Source organism: Haemorhous mexicanus, chromosome 31 (genome assembly GCF_027477595.1).
Source record: "Haemorhous mexicanus isolate bHaeMex1 chromosome 31, bHaeMex1.pri, whole genome shotgun sequence".
NCBI classification, from domain to species: Eukaryota; Metazoa; Chordata; class Aves; order Passeriformes; family Fringillidae; genus Haemorhous; species Haemorhous mexicanus.
Window position 1 is genome coordinate 2249716 of NC_082371.1, and position 19185 is coordinate 2268900.

Here is a 19185-nt window from a genome sequence, read left to right on the forward strand (position 1 = left end):
AGCCTCGTGAAGACTCTTTGGCCATCGGAGTAAGAAAGGTCCAGGGCCCAGATAGGTTTGGGAAATGTTTGCGGTTTGTTCCTTTTTGTGGCTTTCCCAGGAAATCGTTCCTTGTGTGACAATTTGGACTCTGAACCTTGTTGCTGTTGCTGTTGGTTTTATTCTCTCTTGTTGCTGTTTCAGGAAATTGTTCTTCTCTCAGCCCTTTGGGATCTTTGTGCCACCACAGGGAGGGAGAGGTAAAGTTTTTGGTTGCAGCACAGACACGTGTTGGTGCCCGTGGGTGTGGACCCCCAGTGCCCCCAGTTCCCCCCAGTGTCACAGCACATTCCCGTAGATGTCACCAGGTTCCCGTGGTCGCCCCTGGTGTCCCCTCAGCTCGGCGTAGGTCACCTGGGGATCCTGGAGGGTGGTGGCACGGGGGGACACTGCGAGAGACATGGCCTGTGGGATCTGGGTGGGGTGACACTCGTGAGTGACGTGTCCCTCCGTGAGTCTCCCCTCCATACTCACCCCCTGCCCTCTTGGTGACCACGACGTGGGTGTATAGCACCTGCCCCTCCTCTGGGGGGTCCTGGGGATCCGGGGGGACCCTGAGGGAATAAAGGGGATGTGGGGGAGGGAATGGGAGATCTTCGGGGTTTGGGTAAAAGGGGAGAGGGTGGTTTGAACCCCCCACTCACCTTTCCTGGTTCTTCCTGGCAGCTGCAGAGGAAAGAGGGGAGGGGTGACTGTGGGGTCCCAGGTCCCTGACCCCTTTTAGGATTTCTGAACCCCCACGGGACTCTCATTTTCTACAGGACCCCCAACTATATCGGGAGCCCCCCAGAATTCAGGAACATTCCCAGTGCCCCCGACCAAGAACCCAAAGCCCAGCAGAGACAGAGACTCACATACACCCCTGGGTCCCTGAAAGAGCCCCTAGCACTCCTGCAGGACCCCCCAGCACCTCCCCAAACCTTACAGGACCCCCAGCCAAGGTCACAGTTCAGGGGCTGTGAGTGCCTGCCTATGGCTCCCCAACTCTACAGCCTCTGCAGAGGCTCTCCAGCCTCTACAGCTCCCTGGGCCCCTGTCCCCCCCTTTGGCACCCACCCAGGTGGTGCCACCGGTGCCAGGCCACAATGACACCCATGACAAGGAACAGGAACAAAAGGGCCCCACCGACCCCTGCAGCCACTGCAAGAAACAGAGGGGGACACATTGGGGTCACCCATCACCCTGGGGGTCTGGGGTCTGGCACACCCTGGTGACCCTGTTTGACCCCACCTTTGTTGCAGTTCCCCTGCAGTGTCACAGCCAGGACCAGCTCAGGGCTGAGTGCCCGGAACACGCGGTGCCCGTCCTGTCCCAGCTGGTTGGTGGCCACGCACTGGTAGGTGCCCGAATGTCCCACATCGATGTCCCTGAGCTCCAGGAGGGGACCCTGGGCCACCTCCTGCCCGTTCCACAGCCAGGTGAAGGTGACAGGAGCTGAGCCCACCTGCACCGAGCAGTGCAGGGTCACGGGGTCACCTGCGTGCACCTGGTGTGACGGGGGACTGAGGGTGATGGTGGCATTGGCCACGGGCACTGTGGGGACAGAGACAGGGCTGGCACTGGGCAGGGTGGGATGGCGATGCCGTGAGTGGGGTCACCCCCAACCCCAGGGTCCTGCTCACCCAGGACAGTGACATTCAGGGGGTCACTCTCCGCCACGCTGTCCCCGTTGCTGACCCGACACCGGTACTGGCCGCTGTCATTGTACCCAAGGTGCTGCAGCTCCAGGCGGGGGCCGGTGCCCAGCAGTGCCCCCAAGCCCTCCCGGTGCCAGGAGAAGGACAGGGAACCTATCCCCGTGGCCGCCTCACAGCTCAGCACCAAGCTGTCCCCAAGTGCCACCTGTCCCCCAGGGGGCTGCGCTGACAGGGACACATCCGAGAGCGGGACCCCTGCGGGGGGACACAGGAGGGATTGGGGACACAGGAGGAGTGGGGGACACGGGAGGTGAAAGAGGGGGATTGGAGGGAGCAGAGAGGATCCCAGTGAGCAGAAAGGGGCCCTGGGAGGCATGGTGGGACCTGGGGACAATGGTGAGACCCCATGGAAAGGGGGAGAGATCCAGGCAGGGATGGGGAGCCAGACGAGAGGCTGAGGAGACTCAGGGAATGATTTGGGGTTTAGAGATGGGCGGGAGGACCCAGGGGAGGAAGGGAGACCAGAGGGTGAAGCAGGGACCTTGGAAGGGATGGGGAATCCAGGGAGGGATGGGGAGGACAAAGGGAGGGATGAGGGATCTGCAGGGGGAACTGGGCAGTCATGGGGGAAAGCAAGAGGGACTTGGGAAATTCTGAGTGATCCAGGGAGGAGTAAAGGGAGGGATGAAGGATTCAGGCAGTGGTGGGGAAACCCTCAGAGGATGTTGGGCTTCCCTGTCCCCATCCTTGCGCTCACTGTGCACTGTCACTGTCACTAGCTCCGACTTGCTCCATTGTGACAACACCCAGGCCTCACAGCGGTAGCGGCCGCTGTGCCCCAGCTGCAGGGGGGACAGGGACAGCTCGGTCCCATCATGGGGACCCTTCAGCTGCTCCTCTTCACGGTAGAAGTACACGTCCGTGAGCTGTTTATTCTCCCTGTTCCGGCAGCGCAGTGTCACCGTGTCCCCCTCCAGCAGTGCCCGTGCTGGCACCTGCAGCACCACCAGCTCTGGGGGACAGAGGGGTCCAGTCACACCAGGGCTATCAGGAGGGTCATGGTGGCACCAGGAGGCAGCAGAGGCCACCCATTGTGGGAGAGATGTCTCCCTGCTCTGGGATGCTCTGGGATGTCCCCAGAGCAGGGGACAGGCTCCGGTCACACAGGAGGTGACCCATGGAGTGGAGCCCACCCAGAGCCCTCAGGGTCCCCACGGGTGCCAGGCTGGGGACACCCAAACCCCCCTCACCATTTGAGACGGTCACTGGGGAGCTGAGACCAGTGTCGGGTGTCTCACACATGTAGGTGCCACTCTCGGTGACAGTGAAGTGGTCGCCTCCCTTCTGCCCCCAGCGCTGCCCGTCCTTGTACCAGGTGGTGTCATCGGCAGTCCCCAAGCCCTGGCAGGTCAGTGTCACCATGTCCCACAGCACCGCCGGCCTCCAGGGGGGCTCCAGGAGGAGCTGGGTGGTCTGGGCACCTGCGGGTGACAGGGGACACCAGCCTGGCAGGGCCAGCGCAGAGCTGGGGACAGCGGGGTGGGGCCATGTCATCCCTCAAGGACTCACCAGCGAGGCCGAGGGTCTGTGCTGGAAGGGAAAAGGGACAGGGCTGGGTGGGGGTGGCACCGTGGGGACAGCAGCACAGTGGCACAGGGTGTGGGGGCTGTCTCCAAACTGTCCCCATGGGGACAGCAGTTCTTGAGGGAAAGTGTGTCTGGGTGGTCCCCAAAAGATTTGGCAAGGCAGGGGGACCTGTCTGTGTCACAGCCACCCGTGTGCCACATCTCTGTGGCACAGACACCTTGGGAACAGGGACACTGAGGCCACCGTGGGGTGAGGCACAACATGGGGACACGGTGGACACCGCCAGCTCAAGGACTGCACGGACACAGCCCATGCTGGCCCAGGTCACCACCACCAGCTCATGATCCCATCCCCATGGCCACATCCTCACCGTTCTTGTCCCCTTCTGTCCCTCCATCCCAGTTCCCTTGTCCCTATGCCCAGAGCTACCTGAGCCACTCCCCACATTCCTGTCCCCACATCCCCATCCCCACATTCTTGCCCCCTCATCCTGTCCCCAAAGCCACCACACATCCCCAGTCCCACCAAGGTCCACTATGGGTTACATGGTCTGGCACTGTTGGCCTTCGAGACCTCAGGGGACCCCACAGCCCCCCTGTGCCCGATCCCCAGGGTGCCAGGCCTGTGCCCAGGGCACTCACCCCACAGGAGCAGTGCCACCTTCCCGGCCATCCCGGTGTCCCCAGCCATGTGCACTGGCTGTCACTCGCTGCTCTGGCTGTCCCCTCGCTGGTGGCTCTTCGGATGAAGGGGAAGGAAGCGAGGTCACATCCGTCCCCAAGTGGAGCTGGCCCTTGGTGGGGGCAGGGTGGCCACAAGCTGGGCACAGGCTGGGGACATGATGGGAGAGTCTGGGGACATGGTGGGACATGGGGTTGCCAGGAGTGGGGGACTCAGGGGACATGGAGAACCAAGGATGGGTGTCCAGGAGAATGGGGGTCAAGGGGAATTGGGGTCTCCATGCCTGGGGGGATTCATGGATGGGGCTTCCATGGGAACATGGTCCCCAGGGATTTGGGGTCATGGCATGTGGGTGCCAGTGTTTAGGGAGCAGAGGGAAAAAGGGGACCCTCGGGAAGAGGGGTTGTGGGGGAAGGAGCAGCCCATGGGATGGGATCAAGGCAATGGTGGTGATGGCAATGGCAGTCCTGGGATGGGGGTCCCAGGGAGGAGAGACCAAGGCCATGGGGGTCCCATGGTTGGTGTCCCAGGGGAATGGGGGTGCCAGGGAATGGCAGTGGCTGGGTGGGCACAGGGGTCTCAGCTCCTTCCCTGAGAGGGGAGCCTCAGATTTTGGGTGACCCAGGGCCCAGCACAGCCACCCTGGGGTGCTCGTTTCCTGGCCAGGCATCACCTGGGGTTCCTGGGTAACTCTGAATCTTTCCGCTCCCCCCATCCTTTACTTTTTTGTCTCTTTATTTCTCTTGTTTCCTTCTTTTCCTCACATTTGTGCCATGTCCCCTCACCCCCAGCTCCTGGCTCAGCAGTCCTGAGGAACATCTGAGCAGGGAAGGGTTTGGGGGGTCCCGGGGAAGGGGAAAAATGGGGAGGAGGGGGTGCAGGGAAGAGTGGGGAGGCTGTGGGGGTTGGAGGTGTTGGGCTGTGCCCCCTCAACACTTTCACTTTCCTTTTTCTGGACAAGAATGAAGAGGCTGTTTGTGCTGAGAGTCAGATGGGAAAGGGGGGCAGTTCTGTCCTGGGGAGCACATCCAGGGGGTCCTGTCCTGGGAGGATCCTGTCCCATGGGGTGACACATCCTGACTTGGGGGTTCCTGTCCTGGGTGTGGCAGTTGCAGAAATGTCCCTGCACATTCCTTTTTGGGTGCCTGTCCCAGGGGTGGCACATCCTGGGCACCCCTGTCAATGCAAGGGTGGGGCCCAGCCATGGCCCAGCCCCACTGCACAGAGATGGCCATTGCCCAGCCCTGCTCTGGTCAGCCCCAGGTGGCAGCCAGCACCTCAGGGTCCCCTCTGCCCCCTTGGCTTTGATTGTGGCAGCTTTAGAACTGCTGCAGAGGTGAGAATTCTGTGGGGGAAAAAGGCCTGCCTGTGGTTTGCTCAGCCCTGCAAGAAGCACAAACCCCAAAGGGAGCCCAAGCAGTGGCTCTGGGAGGGCCTTGATGGTTTTCAGAGCAGGGCTGGCTGGAAACCCCCCCCCGCAGGGGCAGCTGTGAGGGAACCAGTCCGGAAATGCAGCAATTGATCATTTTGTTCCTCTTGCTAAGGGACTGAGAGAAACCACAAACTACTGCAAATCCCACAACACTCAGCTCAACAGCCTGACCTGGGGCTCTCATTCTTCAACAAAACCTGCAGCTCTTTGGAACCTTCCAGAAAGAATGTTTTGACTCAGCCTGGGGCCATCAGATAAGGGGGAATCATGCAGAAATATTGAGCAGGGGCTGTGCCCATGGCCATGGTGGGGCTGTGAGGAGTGACCCTCTGTGGATTCCAGGTGTCCCCAAAGCTGCTCCATCCCTGCCCTCCTCACCTGAGGGAAAGGCTGAGGCTTTGCAGGAATTGTGCTGTAAAGCCACCAGAGGTGCTGCTGTGGGCCCGAGACCTGCCTGGGGTCAGGCGCTGCCTTCCTTCCATCTGGGATCATGGAGAGCGGCCGCGGGTGTTGGGCAAGGCATGTACCAGGCCCCAGGACACTGCTACGCTGCCAATGGGCACTGGGATCCAACCTGCTGCCTTGGCGGCTTCTGCCCGCTGCCGGTGGTGGTGCCGGGACCGATTGGTGCCCGTGAGTTGGCCAAAGGAGCGATTTCCCCTCCTGCCTCCCGTGCGAGGCCGCCATGGCCCCTGAGGGGATGGAGCTCGAGCGGGGCGCCCCCTGCTGGCCGGGAGTGCTCCCTGCAGCGCCCCCTGCTGGCCGGGAGTGCTCCCTGCAGCGCCCCCTGCTGGCCGGGAGTGCTCCCTGCAGCGCCCCCTGCTGGCCGGGAGTGCTCCCTGCAGCGCCCCCTGCTGGCCGCGGTTATCACTGCCACAAAAACCAACAGCGCTGAGCGGGAGGGAAAGTTCTGGGTTTGTGTTGTTTGTTCTGTTCTGGTTTATAAATTTCCCAGGAAAGAGCTGGTATTCCTTTTCCTGCACTTTGGCCTGGCAGCCCCAGAATCTTTGAAATTAAACACGTCCTTCCACATGGGTCTTCTTTCCATTCCAGGAACGTTCCCACATTCCTTGGCAGATATTTCTCATTTAAATGAGTTGCCAGCTCCTGGATTCCAGCATGGATGGGACAGACCCCCAAGAGCAGACATGGTCAGGGACTTGGCCGCCTCATGCTCTGCGTTTTAAGCCAGTTCAGCCACCAAGGGCCCTCTCCCCAGCTGGCACTTCTGGTCACCCAGCCACTCAGGAGCTGGCATTGGCAGAGTGTCACACTGTCCCCAGTGTGCCATGGCTGACAGACTGATGGACAGAAGGAGCCCTGTCTCACCAATAGCAAGGCTTGACCCACCCCTGCCACACACAGCTGTTCCAAAATATCTTCAGACATCAAACTTTTCCTGTCTCTGACACCCCACCCTGTGCCATGGCCTGATCCCGACTGCCCTGGAAAAGGGGGAGACTCCAGAACCCCCACAGGGCCTTTGTGACATCCTTGTGTGGGGAACAGGGCAGAGGAGGGGTTTGGGACAGGGGAGAAGAGAATCCCGAGCCTCCTGAAGGCCACTTCGGCCATCAGAGCAAAGAAGGTCCAGGGTCCTGCCAGGTTTTGGAAATGTCTGTGGTTTGTTCCTTTTTGGCGGCTTTCCCAGGAAATCATTCCTTGTGTGACAATTTGGACTCTGAACCTTGTTGCTGTTGCTGTTGGTTTTATTCTCTCTCATTGCTGTTTCAGGAGATTGTTCCTCTCTCAGTCCTTTGGGATCTTTGTGCACCCACAGGGAGGGAGAGGTGAAGTTTTTGGTGGCAGCACAGACACGAGTTGTGCCCATGTGTGGGAACCCCCAGTGCCCCCCGTTCCCCCCAGTGTCACAGCACATTCCTGTAGATGTCACCAGGTTCCCGCCGTCGCCCCTGGTGTCTCCTCAGCTCCGCGTAGGTCACCTGGGGATCCTGGAGGGTGGTGGCACGGGGGGACACTGCAAGAGACACGGGCTGTGGGATCTGGGTAGGGTGACACTCATGGGTGACGTGTCCCTCTGCATGTGTTCCCTCCATACTCACCCCCTGCCCTCTTGGTGACCACGATGTGGGTGTACAGCACCTGCCCCTCCTCTGGGGGAGCCAGGGGATCTGGGGGGTCCCTGAGGGAATAAAGGGAATATGGGGGAGGGAATGGGAGGTCTTGGGGGTTTGGGTAAAAGGGGAGAGGTTGGTTTGAACCCCCCACTCACCTTTCCTGGTTCTTCCTGTCAGCTGCAGGGGAAAGTGGGGAAGGGTGACTGTGGGGTCCCAAAGCCCTGACCCCTCTCAGGATTCCTGAACCCCCACGGGACCCACAAATTCCTCACAGGACCCCCAAATATATCAGGAGACCCCCAGAATTCAGGAACATCCCCAGTGCCCACAACCAAGAACCCAAAGCCCAGCAGGGACAGAGAACCCCAATCAACCTCAGGGCCACTGAAAGAACCCCCAACATTGCTGCAGGACCCCCTGTGTCTCCCCAAACCCTACTGGATCCCCAAACAAGGTCACAGTTCTGGGAACCTCTACAGGTCCCTGGGACCCCCATCCCCCCATTGTCACCTACCCAGGCGGTGCCACCAGTGCCAGGCCACAATGACACCCACGAGCAGGAGCAGGAACAAAAGGGCCCCACTGACCCCTGCGGCCACTGCAAGAGATAGAGGGGGACACAATGGGGTCACCCATCATCCCGGGGGTCCTGAACACCCCGGGGACCCCGTGTGACCCCACCTGTGACCCAGGGTGAGCCAGGTGTCACCTCCAGGGCCAGCTCAGGGCTGAATGCCCGGAACACGTGGTGCCCGTCCTGTCCCAGCTGGTTGGTGGCCACGCACTGGTAGGTGCCCGAATGTCCCACATCGATGTCCCTGAGCTCCAGGAGGGGACCCCGAGCCACCTCCTGCCCATTGTGCAGCCAGGTGAAGGTGACAGGGGCTGAGCCCACCTGCACTGAGCAGTGCAGGGTGACGTTGTCACCTGCGTGCACCTGGTGTGCCAGGGGACCGGGGGTGATGGTGGCATTGGCCACGGGCACTGCGGGGACAGAGACAGGGCTGAGGGCACAGGGAGGGTCTGGCAGCCCGTGTGGGGGACAGGGATGGGGGGGATGGGTGTGGGGGTGGGATGTCATGTGTGGGGTCACACCACAGAGGGGTGAGGGGACAAAGGGCAGAGAAGGGTAACGCAGGAAAGGTGTCTGGGGGACATGGTCGTCCCCAGGAAGAGGACGCAGGAAGGCTGTGGGTGATCCCCGTGCCCATCCCCGCACTCACTGCGCACCGTGACGCGGAGCCGGGCACTGCTCTTCCGCACATTCCCCCCCTCAGAGCGCACCTGGCAGCTGTAATTCCCCGAGTGGGAGACCCCCACGGAGGGCACCAGCAGCTGTGGGGACACCTGCGGGCCCCCCAGCACCTGCCCGTCCAGGTAGAACACGTGCAGGAGGGGGGCTGGGGGCCGCAGGGGGCTGGGGGTGCTGAGGCAGCTGAGAGTCAGGGGCGACCCCAGGGTGGGCTCTGGGGGACCCTCCAGCACCGGCAGCGAGAAGAGCTCTGGGAAGGAGAGGGGAGGTGAGGACTGTGACTCTGAGTCCTCTGGGAAGTGGCTGTGGGGATGTCAGGAGATTGGAGTTCCAGCCGAGTGGGTGCTCACCGTGCACTGTCACTGTCACTGGTGCCGACTTTGCCCACAGTGACACTCTGGAGTCCACCCGGCCCTCGCAGCTGTAGTTTCCACTGTGGTTCAGCTGCAGAGGGGACAGGGACAGCTCGGCCCCATTGAGGGGCCTCCCCACCTCCTCGTCCCCATGATAGAATCGCACTCCGGTGACCGGGTTGTTCTGCCAGCGCAGGCAGCGCAGTGTCACCGTGTCCCCCTCCAGCAGCTCCCGCGCCGACACCTGCAACTCTAAACTGGCTGTGGGACACGGGGGTCCTGTCACACCGGGGGTCCCGTTTTCATGAGGATCCCCCCACTAGGTAACACCCCGATCACGAGGGACCCCCAATTCCAACACGGAGCACTCCCCACACTGGGGTGCTCTGGGGTGCTCACCCTGCACTGTCATTGTCACCGGTGCTGACTCATGCAACACCCAGGATCCCACCAGGCCCTTGCAGCTGTAGTTACCGCTGTGGCTCAGCTGCAGAGGGGACAGGGACAGCTCGGTCCCACCGCGGAGCCCCCTCAGTTTCTCCCCCTCGCGGTAGAAGGACACCCTGGTGACCGGGTTGTTCTGCCAGGCCCGGCAGCGCAGTGTCACCGTGTCCCCCTCCAGCAGCTCCCGCGCCGGCACCTGCAGCGCCAGATAGTCTGTGGGACAGAGGGGTCCTGTCAGAGCTGATGGCACCGGGACCCCCCATTGGGTCACACCCTGAGCACCAGGGGTCCCCAATTCTAAGACGGGGTTCCCCCATACTGGGATGCTCTGGGATGTCCCCAGAGCAGGGGACAGGCTCTGGTCACACAGGAGGTGACCCATGGAGCGGAGGCCACCCAGAGCCCTTGGGGTCCCCGCGGGTGCCAGGCTGGGGACACCCAAACCCCCCTCACCATTTGAGACTGTCACGGCTGGGCTGCGCCCGCTGCCAAGTCTGTCACACTCATAGGTGCCACTCTTGGTGACAGTGACATGGTCGTTTCCCTTCTGTCCCCAGCGCTGCCCGTCCTTGTACCAGGTGGTGTCACCAGCGGTCCCTGAGCCGTGGCAGGTCAGTGTCACCTGGTCCCACAGCCACGCCGGCCTCCAGGGGGGCTCCACGAGGAGCTGGGTGGTCTGGGCACCTGCGGGTGACAGGGGACACCAGCCTGGCAGTGCCAGCGTAGGGCTGGGGACAGCAGGGTGGGGCCATGGCATCCCCCAAGGACTCACCAGCGAGGCCGAGGGTCTGTGCTGGAAGGGAGAAGGGACAGGGCTGGGTGGGGATGGCACCGTGGGGACAGAGGCACACGGGGTACAGGGTTTGGGGGCTGTCCCTAAAGTGTCCTTGTGTGACATGGACCCCTTGGGGACAGAAATACCTTGTCTAGCCCTTGCTGAGGCAGGACACAAGGACACTGTGGACACTCCTGAACTGGGGATGTCACGGCCACCCCGTGCTGGCCCAGGTCACCCACACCAGCCCCATGATGCCTCCCCAAATCTCTGTCCCCTTATTAATGTCCTCACATTCCTGTCCCCTCTCTACTGTCCCCACAGCCACCCCATGGCTCTGGTCACCTCATGCTCTGGCACTGCTGGCATTGGGAACCTCAGGGGACCCCACAGCCCCCCTGTGCCACCTCCCCTCCCCATCCCCATGGTGCCAGGCCCATGCCCAGGGCACTCACCCCACAGGAGCAGTGCCACCTTCCCGGCCATCCCAGTGTCCCCAGCCATGTGCACTAGCTGTCACTCGCTGCTGTGGCCACCGCTCCCCTGGCTGGCAGCTCTTCGGATGAAGGGGAAGGAAGCGAGGTCAGGTCTCACCCTCGTGCGTAGGTGGCACTTGGTGGGGGCAGGGTGGCCACAAGCTGGGCACAGGATGGGGACAAAGCTGGGTGGGACAAGGTGGGACATGGGGTTTCTCAGGAGTGGGGGCTCAGGGGTTTTGGGGAGCCAGGGATGGGTGTCCAGGTGAATGGGCGGCCCCAGGGGAATGGGGGGTCCGAGGGCTGGGGGGATTCAGGGATGGGAGTGCCAGGGGAACGTGGGCTCCAGGGATTTGGAGTCACGGGATGGGGATGATGGAGGAATGGTGGCTCCAGTGGGAATGGAGGAATGGAGAATGGGAATGGGGTCCTGTTGGAATGGAGGTCCTGGGAGGATCAAGGTGCTGGGGGAAGGAGGATTGCAGGGGATGGAATGAACAGGAGAAGGTTCCTTGGGAATGAGGTGCTGGGCCATGGAGATCCTGGGGGGTGTCAGTACTGGGATGGAGGTCCCAGGGTTGGGGTGACACAAGGAATTGGGATGCCTTGGTTGGGTGCCCAGGGAAATGTCACTGCCAGGTGTAGGCAGTTGGTGGGTGGGCACAGGGGTCACTGCTCCTTCCCAGAGTATCTCAGATTTTGGGGTGACCCAGAGCCCAGCACAGCCCCCACCGTGCAGCACCCCAGGGTTGCCCTGGGGGTCTCTGTGTCCCTGCCTCACACACCCCTGGGTCAGGTCCCCCCATTTCCTGGCTCAGCCATCCTAGACAACACTTGATGCCCAATTGGTTGGGACAAAATTACACATTCATAGAATAAAAGCAAAAATCTTTCCCACACCATTATTTCCCCAAAAAAAGTACAAATTTGGCAAAAATCAAACTGGCAAGGTATAAAATGCTCTGGTTTAGAGAATCCATTGTTTTCCCAACAAGTCACTCACAATAAAAACACAAACAAATCCCAATGAAAGGAGACTTTTATTCCCTTTAGCAGCCCCTTGTGCATCCCACAGCAGCGTTTGCTTGTGGATGACACAGTGTGGAATCTCCCTGAGTGTCCAACAGCTCCATGGGATTGTTCCCTGCCTGCTGGGCAGCAACCCAGCCCCCAAGGAAGCCTTTTCTTGGGCCATCTTTAGGAACTCTCCCCATTTTGCTCATTCCCACCTTGAAACTTGATTGACTTCCCATGGAGGATGGGGAGAAGCTCTGTCCATCCTTGGGACAGTGCACAGGAATCTGTGGAAATGCCCCTGTGTGCCTCAGGTCAGGTTGTTGAACAGTTTGTTGTTGTCTTTGCAGTAGTTTTGTGGTTTCTCTCAGTGCCTTGGGCAAAGGGACAAAATGATCAATTGCTGCATTTCCAGACTGGTTCCCTCACAGCTGCCCCTGCAGGGGGGGTTTCCAGCCAGCCCTGCTCTGAAAACCATCTAAGGCCCTCCCAGAGCCACTGCTTGGGCTCCCTTTGGGGTTTGTGCTTCTTGCAGGGCTGAGCAAACCACAGGCAGGCCTTTTCCCCCACAGAATTCTCACCTTTGCAGCAGCTCTAAAGCTGCCAGAAACAAAGCCAAGGGGGCAGGGGGGACCCTGAGGTGCTGGCTGCCAGCTGGGGCTGGGCAGAGCAGGGCTGGGCAATGGCCATCCCTGTGCAGTGGGGCTGGGCCATGGCTGGTCCCCACCCTTGGGTGGCTGCTGGCTTCAAGGAGCAGAGTTTGGGCTCTCCTTCCTGCCCTGGGCTCCATTCCCCAGCTGCTCTTGGAGGCTCAGATCCTGCAGGGGATGAGCAAAAATGGAGAAGTTTGGACCCCCCCCAGAGCTGCCATGCCCCAGGACAGGACCCCCTGCGCCACCATGTGTCCCCCCTAGGACAGCATCCCCCCAGGACGGGAGCCCCCCAGATGTGCTCCCCCAGGACAGAACCTGCCCCCTCAATGTGACAAAGGTGTCAAACGGCCTCTTCCTTCTGCTACAGGAGAGAGAAAGTGAAAGTGTTGAGGGGGCACAGCCAGACACCCCCATCCCCACAGCCTGCCCAGCCCTCCCTGCAGACCCCTCACCCCTGCTTCCCCCACCCTGGGCTGCCCCCAGCCCATTCACTGCCCAGGTGCTCTCCAGGATAATCAAGGCATGAACTGGGGGCTCGTGTAATTGAAGGGTTAAATGATAAAAATGGAAAAAAAGAGAGGGAAAAGTCCCTGGGAGTGTGAGGACAGAGTCCTGGAGACCCTCAGAATCTGTCTGGGGTGACCCCCAGGCCACCAGCACCTTCTGGGGATTGTGCTGGGCTCTGGATCACCCCAAAATCTGAGGCACCCAGGGAAGGAGCTGAGACCCACGGTCTCACCCAGCCACTGCCCATCCCTGGCACCCTCATTTCCCTGGGAACTGAACCATGGGACGCACATTCCTTATATCCCATCAGCCCTGGGACCCCCATCCCAGCCCTGCCATTCCCCAGGATCTCCATGGCCCAGTACCCTCATTCCCAAGGAACCCTCTCCTCTTCATTCCATCCTCTGCAATCCTCTTTTCCCCGGCACCTTGACCCTCCCAGGGCCCTCATTCCCATGGCCCCCCCACATTCCCAGTGACTCCCCCTCCTCAGCATCCCCATCCCCTGGGACCCAATCCCTGGGAAACCCCATTCCTCTGGGACACCCCATTCCCCTGGATACCCATTCCTGGCTCCCAAAACACCCTGAGACCCCCCTCCTTGGAACCCCATGTCCCACCTTTTCACACCCAAGCTCGTCCCCTTCCGGTGCCCAGCTTGTGGCCACCCTGCCCCCACCAGGTGCCACCTACGCACGAGGGCGAGACCTGACCTCGCTTCCTTCCCCTTCATCCGAAGAGCCGCCAGCCAGGGCAGCGGTGGGCACAGCAGCATGCACAGACAGCCAGTGCACATGGCTGGGGACAGCGGGATGGCCGGGAAGGTGGCACTGCTCCTGTGGGGTGAGTGCCCTGGGCACGGGCCTGGCACCCTGGGGATGGGGAGGGGAGGGGGCACAGGGGGGCTGTGGGGTTCCCCTGAGGTCCCCAAGGCCAGCAGTGCCAGTCCGTGTTACCCACAGCGGACATTGGTGGGACTGGGGATGTAGAGTGGCTTTGGGGACAGGAACATGGGGCAGGAATTTGGGGATAGGGATGTGGGGACAGGAATGTGGGGAGTGGCACCTTTGGGCTCAGGTAGCTCTGGGCATAGGGACAAGGGAACTGGGATGGAGGGACAAAAGGGGACAAGAACAGTGAGGATGTGGCCATGGGGATGGGATGACGGGGACGGGATCATGAGCTGGTGGGGGTGACCTGGGCCAGCATGGGCTGTGTCCATGGTGTCCTCGTGCCCAGGGTGCCCACAGTGTCCCCATGTTGTGCCTCAGCCCACGGTGGCCTCAGTGTCCCTGTTGCCAAGATGTCTGTGCCACAGAGATGTGGTGCACGGGTGGCTGTGACACAGACATGTCCCCCTGCCTTGCCAAATCTTTTGGGGACCACCCAGACACATTTACCCACAAGAACTGCTGTCCCCATGGGGACAGTTTGGGGACAGCCCCCACACCCTGTAACTCGTGAGCCGCTGTCCCTGCAGTGTCACCCCCACCCAGCCCTGTCCCTTCTCCCTTCCAGCCCAGACCCTCGGCCTCACTGGTGAGTCCTCAGGGGATGCCATGGCCCCACCCCGCTGTCCCCAGCCCCGCGCTGGCCCTGCCAGGCTGGTGTCCCCTGTCACCCGCAGGTGCCCAGACCACCCAGATCCTCGTGGAGCCCCCCTGGAGGCCGGCGGTGCTGTGGGACCAGGTGACACTGACCTGCCACGGCTCAGGGACCGCTGGTGACACCACCTGGTACAGGGACGGGCAGCGCTGGTTGCAGCAGGGAATCGACTGCCTCACTGTCACCCTGAGTGGCACCTACACCTGTGACAGGCCCGGCAGCGGGCGCAGCCCCCCCGTGACAGTCTCACACGGTGAGAGCAATTTGGGTGTCCCCAGCCTGGCACCTGCGGGGAGCCCGAGGGCTCTGGGTGGGCTCTCCTCCATGGGTCACCTCCTGTGTGACCAGAGCCTGTCCCCTGCTCTGGGCACATCCCAGAACATCCCAATGTGGGGGAACATCGTGTTAGAATTGGAGGCCACTGGTGCCCTGGGTGTGACCCAGTGATGGGTCCTGGTGCCATCAGTGTGACAGGACACCTCTGTCCCTCAGACAATCTGGTGCTGCAGGTGCCGGCGCGGGCGCTGCTGGTGGGGGACACGGTGACACTGCGCTGCCGGGCCTGGCAGAAGAACATGGTCACCAGGGTGTCTTTCTACCATGAGTGGAAGGAACTGGGGGGACTCCGCGATGGCACCGAACTGTCCCTGTCCCCTCTGCAGCTGAGCCACAGCGGCAGCTACCACAGCAAGGGCTGGTTGGAACTCTGGGCGTTAGAGAAGTTTTGGGAATCGGCACCAGTGACAGTGACAGTGCAGGGTGAGCACCGCCATGTCTAGAGCTCCAACCTCCTGACACCCCCACAGCCACTTCCCAGCAGACTCAGAGTCACAGTCCTCACCTCCCCTCTCCTTCCCAGAGCTCTTCTCGCTGCCGGTGCTGGAGGGTCCCCCCGAGCCCACCGAGGGGTCGCCCCTGACTCTCAGCTGCCTCAGCATCCCCAGCCCCCTGCGGCCCCCAGCCCCCCTCCTGCACGTGTTCTACCTGGACGGGCAGGTGCTGGGGGCCCTCCGTGGGGGTCTCCCACTCGGGGAATTACAGCTGCCAGGTGCGCTCCGAGGGGGGGGCTGTGCGGAAGAGCAGTGCCCGGCTCCGCGTCACAGTGTGCAGTGAGTGCGGGGATGGGCACGGGGAGACCCCAGAGATCCCCCGGATCCCCTGCCTGGGTATGTCCATGTCCCCCTGACTCCTTTCTTGTGTTCCCCCACCTCTGCCCTGTGTCCTCTCACCCCTCTATGCTGTGACCCCATCCCCGACATCCCCCATCACACCCATCCCCCTGTCCCTGTCCCCCCACACCAAATGCCAGCCCCTCCCTGTGCCCTCAGCCCTGTCTCTGTCCCCACAGTGCCCGTGGCCAATGCCACCATCACCCCCAGGACCCTGTCACACCAGGTGCACCCAGGTGACAACGTTACACTGCACTGCTCGGTGCAGGTGGGCTCAGCCCCTGTCACCTTCACCTGGCTGCACAATGGGCAGGAGGTGGCTCGGGGTCCCCTCCTGGAGCTCAGGGACATCGATGTGGGACATTCAGGCACCTACCAGTGCGTGGCCACCAACCAGCTGGGACAGGACGGGCACCGCGTGTTCCGGACACTCAGCCCAGAGATGGCCCTGGAGGTGACACCTGGCTCACCCTGGGTCACAGGTGGGGTCACACGGGGTCCCCGGGGTGTTCAGGACCCCCGGGATGATGGGTGACCCCATTGTGTCCCCCTCTATCTCTTACAGTGGCCACAGGGGTCGGTGGGGCCCTTTTGTTCCTGCTCCTGCTCGTGGGTGTCATTGTGGCCAGGCACCGGTGGCACCATGTGGGTGGGTGACAATGGGGGCACAGAGGTCATGGAGAGGGATGGGACAAGCCCCAGAGAGAGGAGGGCACAGGGCAGCACAAACAGCCCCTGGCTTGGCAGAGGCTGAGCCCCAGTGACCATGGGTCAGAGCCCTGGGGAGGTGTTGGAGGGTCATGCAGGGATATTGGGGGTTCTATCAGGGGTCTCCCTCCCTGCCAGGCTCGGGGTTCTGGGGGCACTGGTTGTTAGGGGGGCCTGGGGAGGATTGTATGTCCGGTGGTGGTTCAGCATTCCCAAGGGTGGATGGGGGCCCCTGGGTCTCCAAAGTCACCCCTCCAGTTTTCCTTTGCAGATGCCAGGAAGCACCAGGAAAGGTGAGTGCAGGCTCCAGCCATGACACACCTTTTACCCAAACCCCCAGCACCTCCCATCCCCTTCCACACACCCCCTTATTCCCACAGGGCACCCCCAGAGCCCCTGGCACCCTCAGTGGAGGATCCTCAGGCGACGTACATGGAGCTGCAATGGCAACTGTGGGAACCCAGGGACATCTATGACAATCTACACCAGAAGTTGTGATGCTCTGGGAAGCGGGAGGCACTGGGTGACACTGGGGGTGCTCCCTCCATGGCTCCTGTGCTTGCCCATCCTTCCAAGGGAGGTGGTCATGGGTCAGGGGGAGGCTACACAGGGCACCCTCTGCTCCCCATTTCCTCTCCCACTACCCCCAAGGGCTCCCCCACCCCTTTGCTCGTACCTGCAGGGCCTCCCCAGCCCCATCCCAGTGCCCAAGTACCCGCAGTGACTGCCCCATTCTCTCCCCACGGTGCTTGCAGTACAGCCAGGGCTTCCCCATCCCCCCTCCCACTACCCCTGTCCCATCCCGCTGTAAAAGGGGGAGTTGGGGAGGATTCCTTCTGAAAGGTTTCTCAGATGAAAATGAAGCACAAACATGGCTATATTATATCTGAGCACTGTTTCTTGATGAAGGAGGGTAAGTGTTCTTACCAAAGGGGGAGAGAAGGGACTAGAAAGGGAAAAGGACAGAGAGAGAAACAGAGGACAGGGACAGCGTTACCACAAGAAGCCCGGGCGCTCTGTGGGCATCAGCTCGGCAGATGGAGTGTGTGTGCTGCAAGCCACAGCCAGCCCACATGGCCTTTGTGAGTGGCTGGGTGTGATCTCCAAGGATGGCACCTGCGTGTCTCTGGCATCGGCCAGCGATGGCTGCAGACTGGCTGCTGCGGGCTGGCTGCGGGCTGGTGCTGCAGCACTGCTGGCTCTGGGCTGGCTGCCGTGGGCTGGTGCTGTGGTGGGCAGGTGCAGCAGGCTCGCTGCTGTGGGCAGCAGGGGAAACGTGGCAGAGGCAGCAGGGGGGTGGGTGCAGGCAGCATCCACTCCGTCGGGGAGCCAATGAAGGAACGTCCAGGAGGAGCAGGAGTGAGCTGGCTCGGGGAAGCAGCAAAAGCAGGGAAGAACGGGTGTGGACAGGGAAGAAGGACCACAGGGAAGAAAAGGCAAGGGCATGGAGCAGCATCAGTGATATTTTTGCCTGATGTCCAGGAGGAATGATGCATCTGACTCCATCTTATCACAAGGCTAATTAAGTACTTTATTATACTATATTATATTACCTCTGAACAGAATCTGCCAAGCACTCAGCTGCACTCCACTGCACACAATCTCATGACTGTCAGCCATCAGCCCCGACACAAACACACACCTGGATTCAATTGGTCAGTGAATGAAAACACTCACACCAGAATCCAATCACCAACTCCTTTCAGGTAAACAATCCCCCACAATGCATTCCACTTGTGAACAGCACAGGAGCAGAAAATGAGATAAGAACTGTTTGGATCATTTTTGCTTCTCTCACTGCTTCTCCCAGGTTCAGAGAATGTGAATCCCACAGGGGAGGAGGGCCAAGCTGACCCTCCGAGCAAGCCCCTCATCCCTCCAAGAAACCCAAACCAAATGCTCCTCTTGTGTCACAGTTTGCTGCTTTTATTTCCAAAGGCTCCTCCCACAGCACGATTTCCTGGGCATTTTTTCCCAGACATTTTTCCCAGGCATCTGTCCCACCAGCCAGTGGGGGTCACTCACAGCCCGATCACTGAAGCTTTCTCTCCCCTGATCTTCTGTTGTGTGAAGCCTCACCAGGGACAGGGTTCCCAGCACATGGACAACCCACTGAGTCATTTTTCACCTCATGGGTAGCATATGTTGAGACATAAATCCAAATCAGACTTGTTCCTCTTAACCCCCATGTGTTAGTGGCTCTGCAATCCCCCTCCCAGTGCTCCCAGTAAGGTGGCTTACTGTTCCCCATCCCACTTCCAAGGGGGCATAGGACCCGGTTCCCTGCTGCTGGGACAAAAATGCAGCTCTTTGGTTAAACTGGCAGAAATGGTGTTTCTTTGTTCAGCTCTGTCAAGGAAGGTGAACAAGGTGGGAACCTCCCTTGGAATGGAAAATACGACCCCCTTCTCTCTGAGATGTTATAACTTTGAAATTATGGGGCTTTTAGGCAAAGCTGTGGGAACAGGAATACCAGTTCTTTACTGGTGTGTATTGTGAGAAACAAGTGAATGGAAGTTGACTTTTGCTGGATATTACATGAATTGATATTACATGATTGATTCTATTATTGATTAAATATTGTGATGTTAGTGTTGGGACAGTGATGTGTACTGTGGAGTGGGTGATGTGGTTGGGGTGGCCACCCAAGGGTGGGGCCCAGCCGTGGGCCAGCCCCACTGCACAGGGATGGCCATTGCCCAGCCCTGCTCTGCCCAGCCCCAGCTGGCAGCCAGCACCTCAGGGTCCCCCTCTGCCCCCTTGGCTTTGATTGTG

At 60.8% G+C, this 19185-nt stretch overlaps 3 protein-coding genes across 8 annotated transcripts; 1 reads left to right on the top strand and 2 right to left on the bottom strand.

Annotated features, from left to right (window-relative positions):
* Positions 1-137: 137 nt before the first annotated feature.
* LOC132340381 (Fc receptor-like protein 2) lies at positions 138-4018 on the bottom strand. 6 transcript variants are annotated; one of them, XM_059871373.1, is made up of 10 exons: positions 3905-4009; positions 3246-3266; positions 2927-3157; positions 2434-2688; positions 1662-1931; positions 1270-1572; positions 1096-1179; positions 684-705; positions 514-593; positions 138-428 (listed from the first exon to the last, which is right to left on the bottom strand). In XM_059871373.1, the coding sequence occupies exons 1-10, from the start codon at positions 3951-3953 to the stop codon at positions 319-321; spliced, it is 1425 nt and encodes a 474-aa protein (XP_059727356.1). In that variant the 5' UTR covers positions 3954-4009; the 3' UTR covers positions 138-318. The 6 variants fall into 6 exon arrangements, with proteins under 6 accessions (XP_059727356.1, XP_059727353.1, XP_059727352.1 ...); XM_059871370.1 differs by lacking the exon at positions 3905-4009 and having other exon boundaries at positions 138-444; positions 3246-3726; XM_059871369.1 differs by lacking the exon at positions 3905-4009 and having other exon boundaries at positions 3246-3724.
* Positions 4019-7056: 3038 nt separating this feature from the next.
* On the bottom strand, positions 7057-8620 carry LOC132340394 (advanced glycosylation end product-specific receptor-like). Its single transcript, XM_059871399.1, has 5 exons — positions 8136-8620; positions 7969-8052; positions 7610-7631; positions 7440-7519; positions 7057-7354 (listed from the first exon to the last, which is right to left on the bottom strand). The coding sequence occupies exons 1-5, from the start codon at positions 8533-8535 to the stop codon at positions 7245-7247; spliced, it is 696 nt and encodes a 231-aa protein (XP_059727382.1). The 5' UTR covers positions 8536-8620; the 3' UTR covers positions 7057-7244.
* A 5071-nt stretch (positions 8621-13691) lies between these two features.
* LOC132340353 (low affinity immunoglobulin gamma Fc region receptor III-like) lies at positions 13692-17293 on the top strand. Its single transcript, XM_059871288.1, has 7 exons — positions 13692-13771; positions 14447-14467; positions 14556-14786; positions 15026-15292; positions 15882-16351; positions 16682-16703; positions 16791-17293. The coding sequence occupies exons 1-5, from the start codon at positions 13702-13704 to the stop codon at positions 16235-16237; spliced, it is 945 nt and encodes a 314-aa protein (XP_059727271.1). The 5' UTR covers positions 13692-13701; the 3' UTR covers positions 16238-16351; positions 16682-16703; positions 16791-17293.
* Positions 17294-19185: the final 1892 nt, after the last annotated feature.

Bases quoted from the DNA above. Each gene is read 5' to 3' on its own strand.
- LOC132340394 (XM_059871399.1), bottom strand. From the start codon at position 8,535: ATGACATCCCACCCCCACACCCATCCCCCCCATCCCTGTCCCCCACAC. The intron at 7,632-7,968 runs GTAGGTGACAAT...TTTCCCCTGCAG, and splicing joins GCACTGGTGGCACCGCCTGG to CTGACAGGAAGAACCAGGAA. The intron at 7,355-7,439 runs GTGAGTATGGAG...TGTCTCTTGCAG, and splicing joins GGTCACCAAGAGGGCAGGGG to TGTCCCCCCGTGCCACCACC.
- LOC132340353 (XM_059871288.1), top strand. From the start codon at position 13,702: ATGCACAGACAGCCAGTGCACATGGCTGGGGACAGCGGGATGGCCGGG. The intron at 14,468-14,555 runs GTGAGTCCTCAG...TGTCACCCGCAG, and splicing joins CCAGACCCTCGGCCTCACTG to GTGCCCAGACCACCCAGATC. The intron at 14,787-15,025 runs GTGAGAGCAATT...TCTGTCCCTCAG, and splicing joins CCCCGTGACAGTCTCACACG to ACAATCTGGTGCTGCAGGTG.
- LOC132340381 (XM_059871369.1), bottom strand. From the start codon at position 3,660: ATGGAGGGACAGAAGGGGACAAGAACGGTGAGGATGTGGCCATGGGGA. The intron at 1,573-1,661 runs GTGAGCAGGACC...CTGTCCCCACAG, and splicing joins CCTGAATGTCACTGTCCTGG to TGCCCGTGGCCAATGCCACC. The intron at 1,180-1,269 runs GTGGGGTCAAAC...TGTTTCTTGCAG, and splicing joins GCAGGGGAACTGCAACAAAG to TGGCTGCAGGGGTCGGTGGG.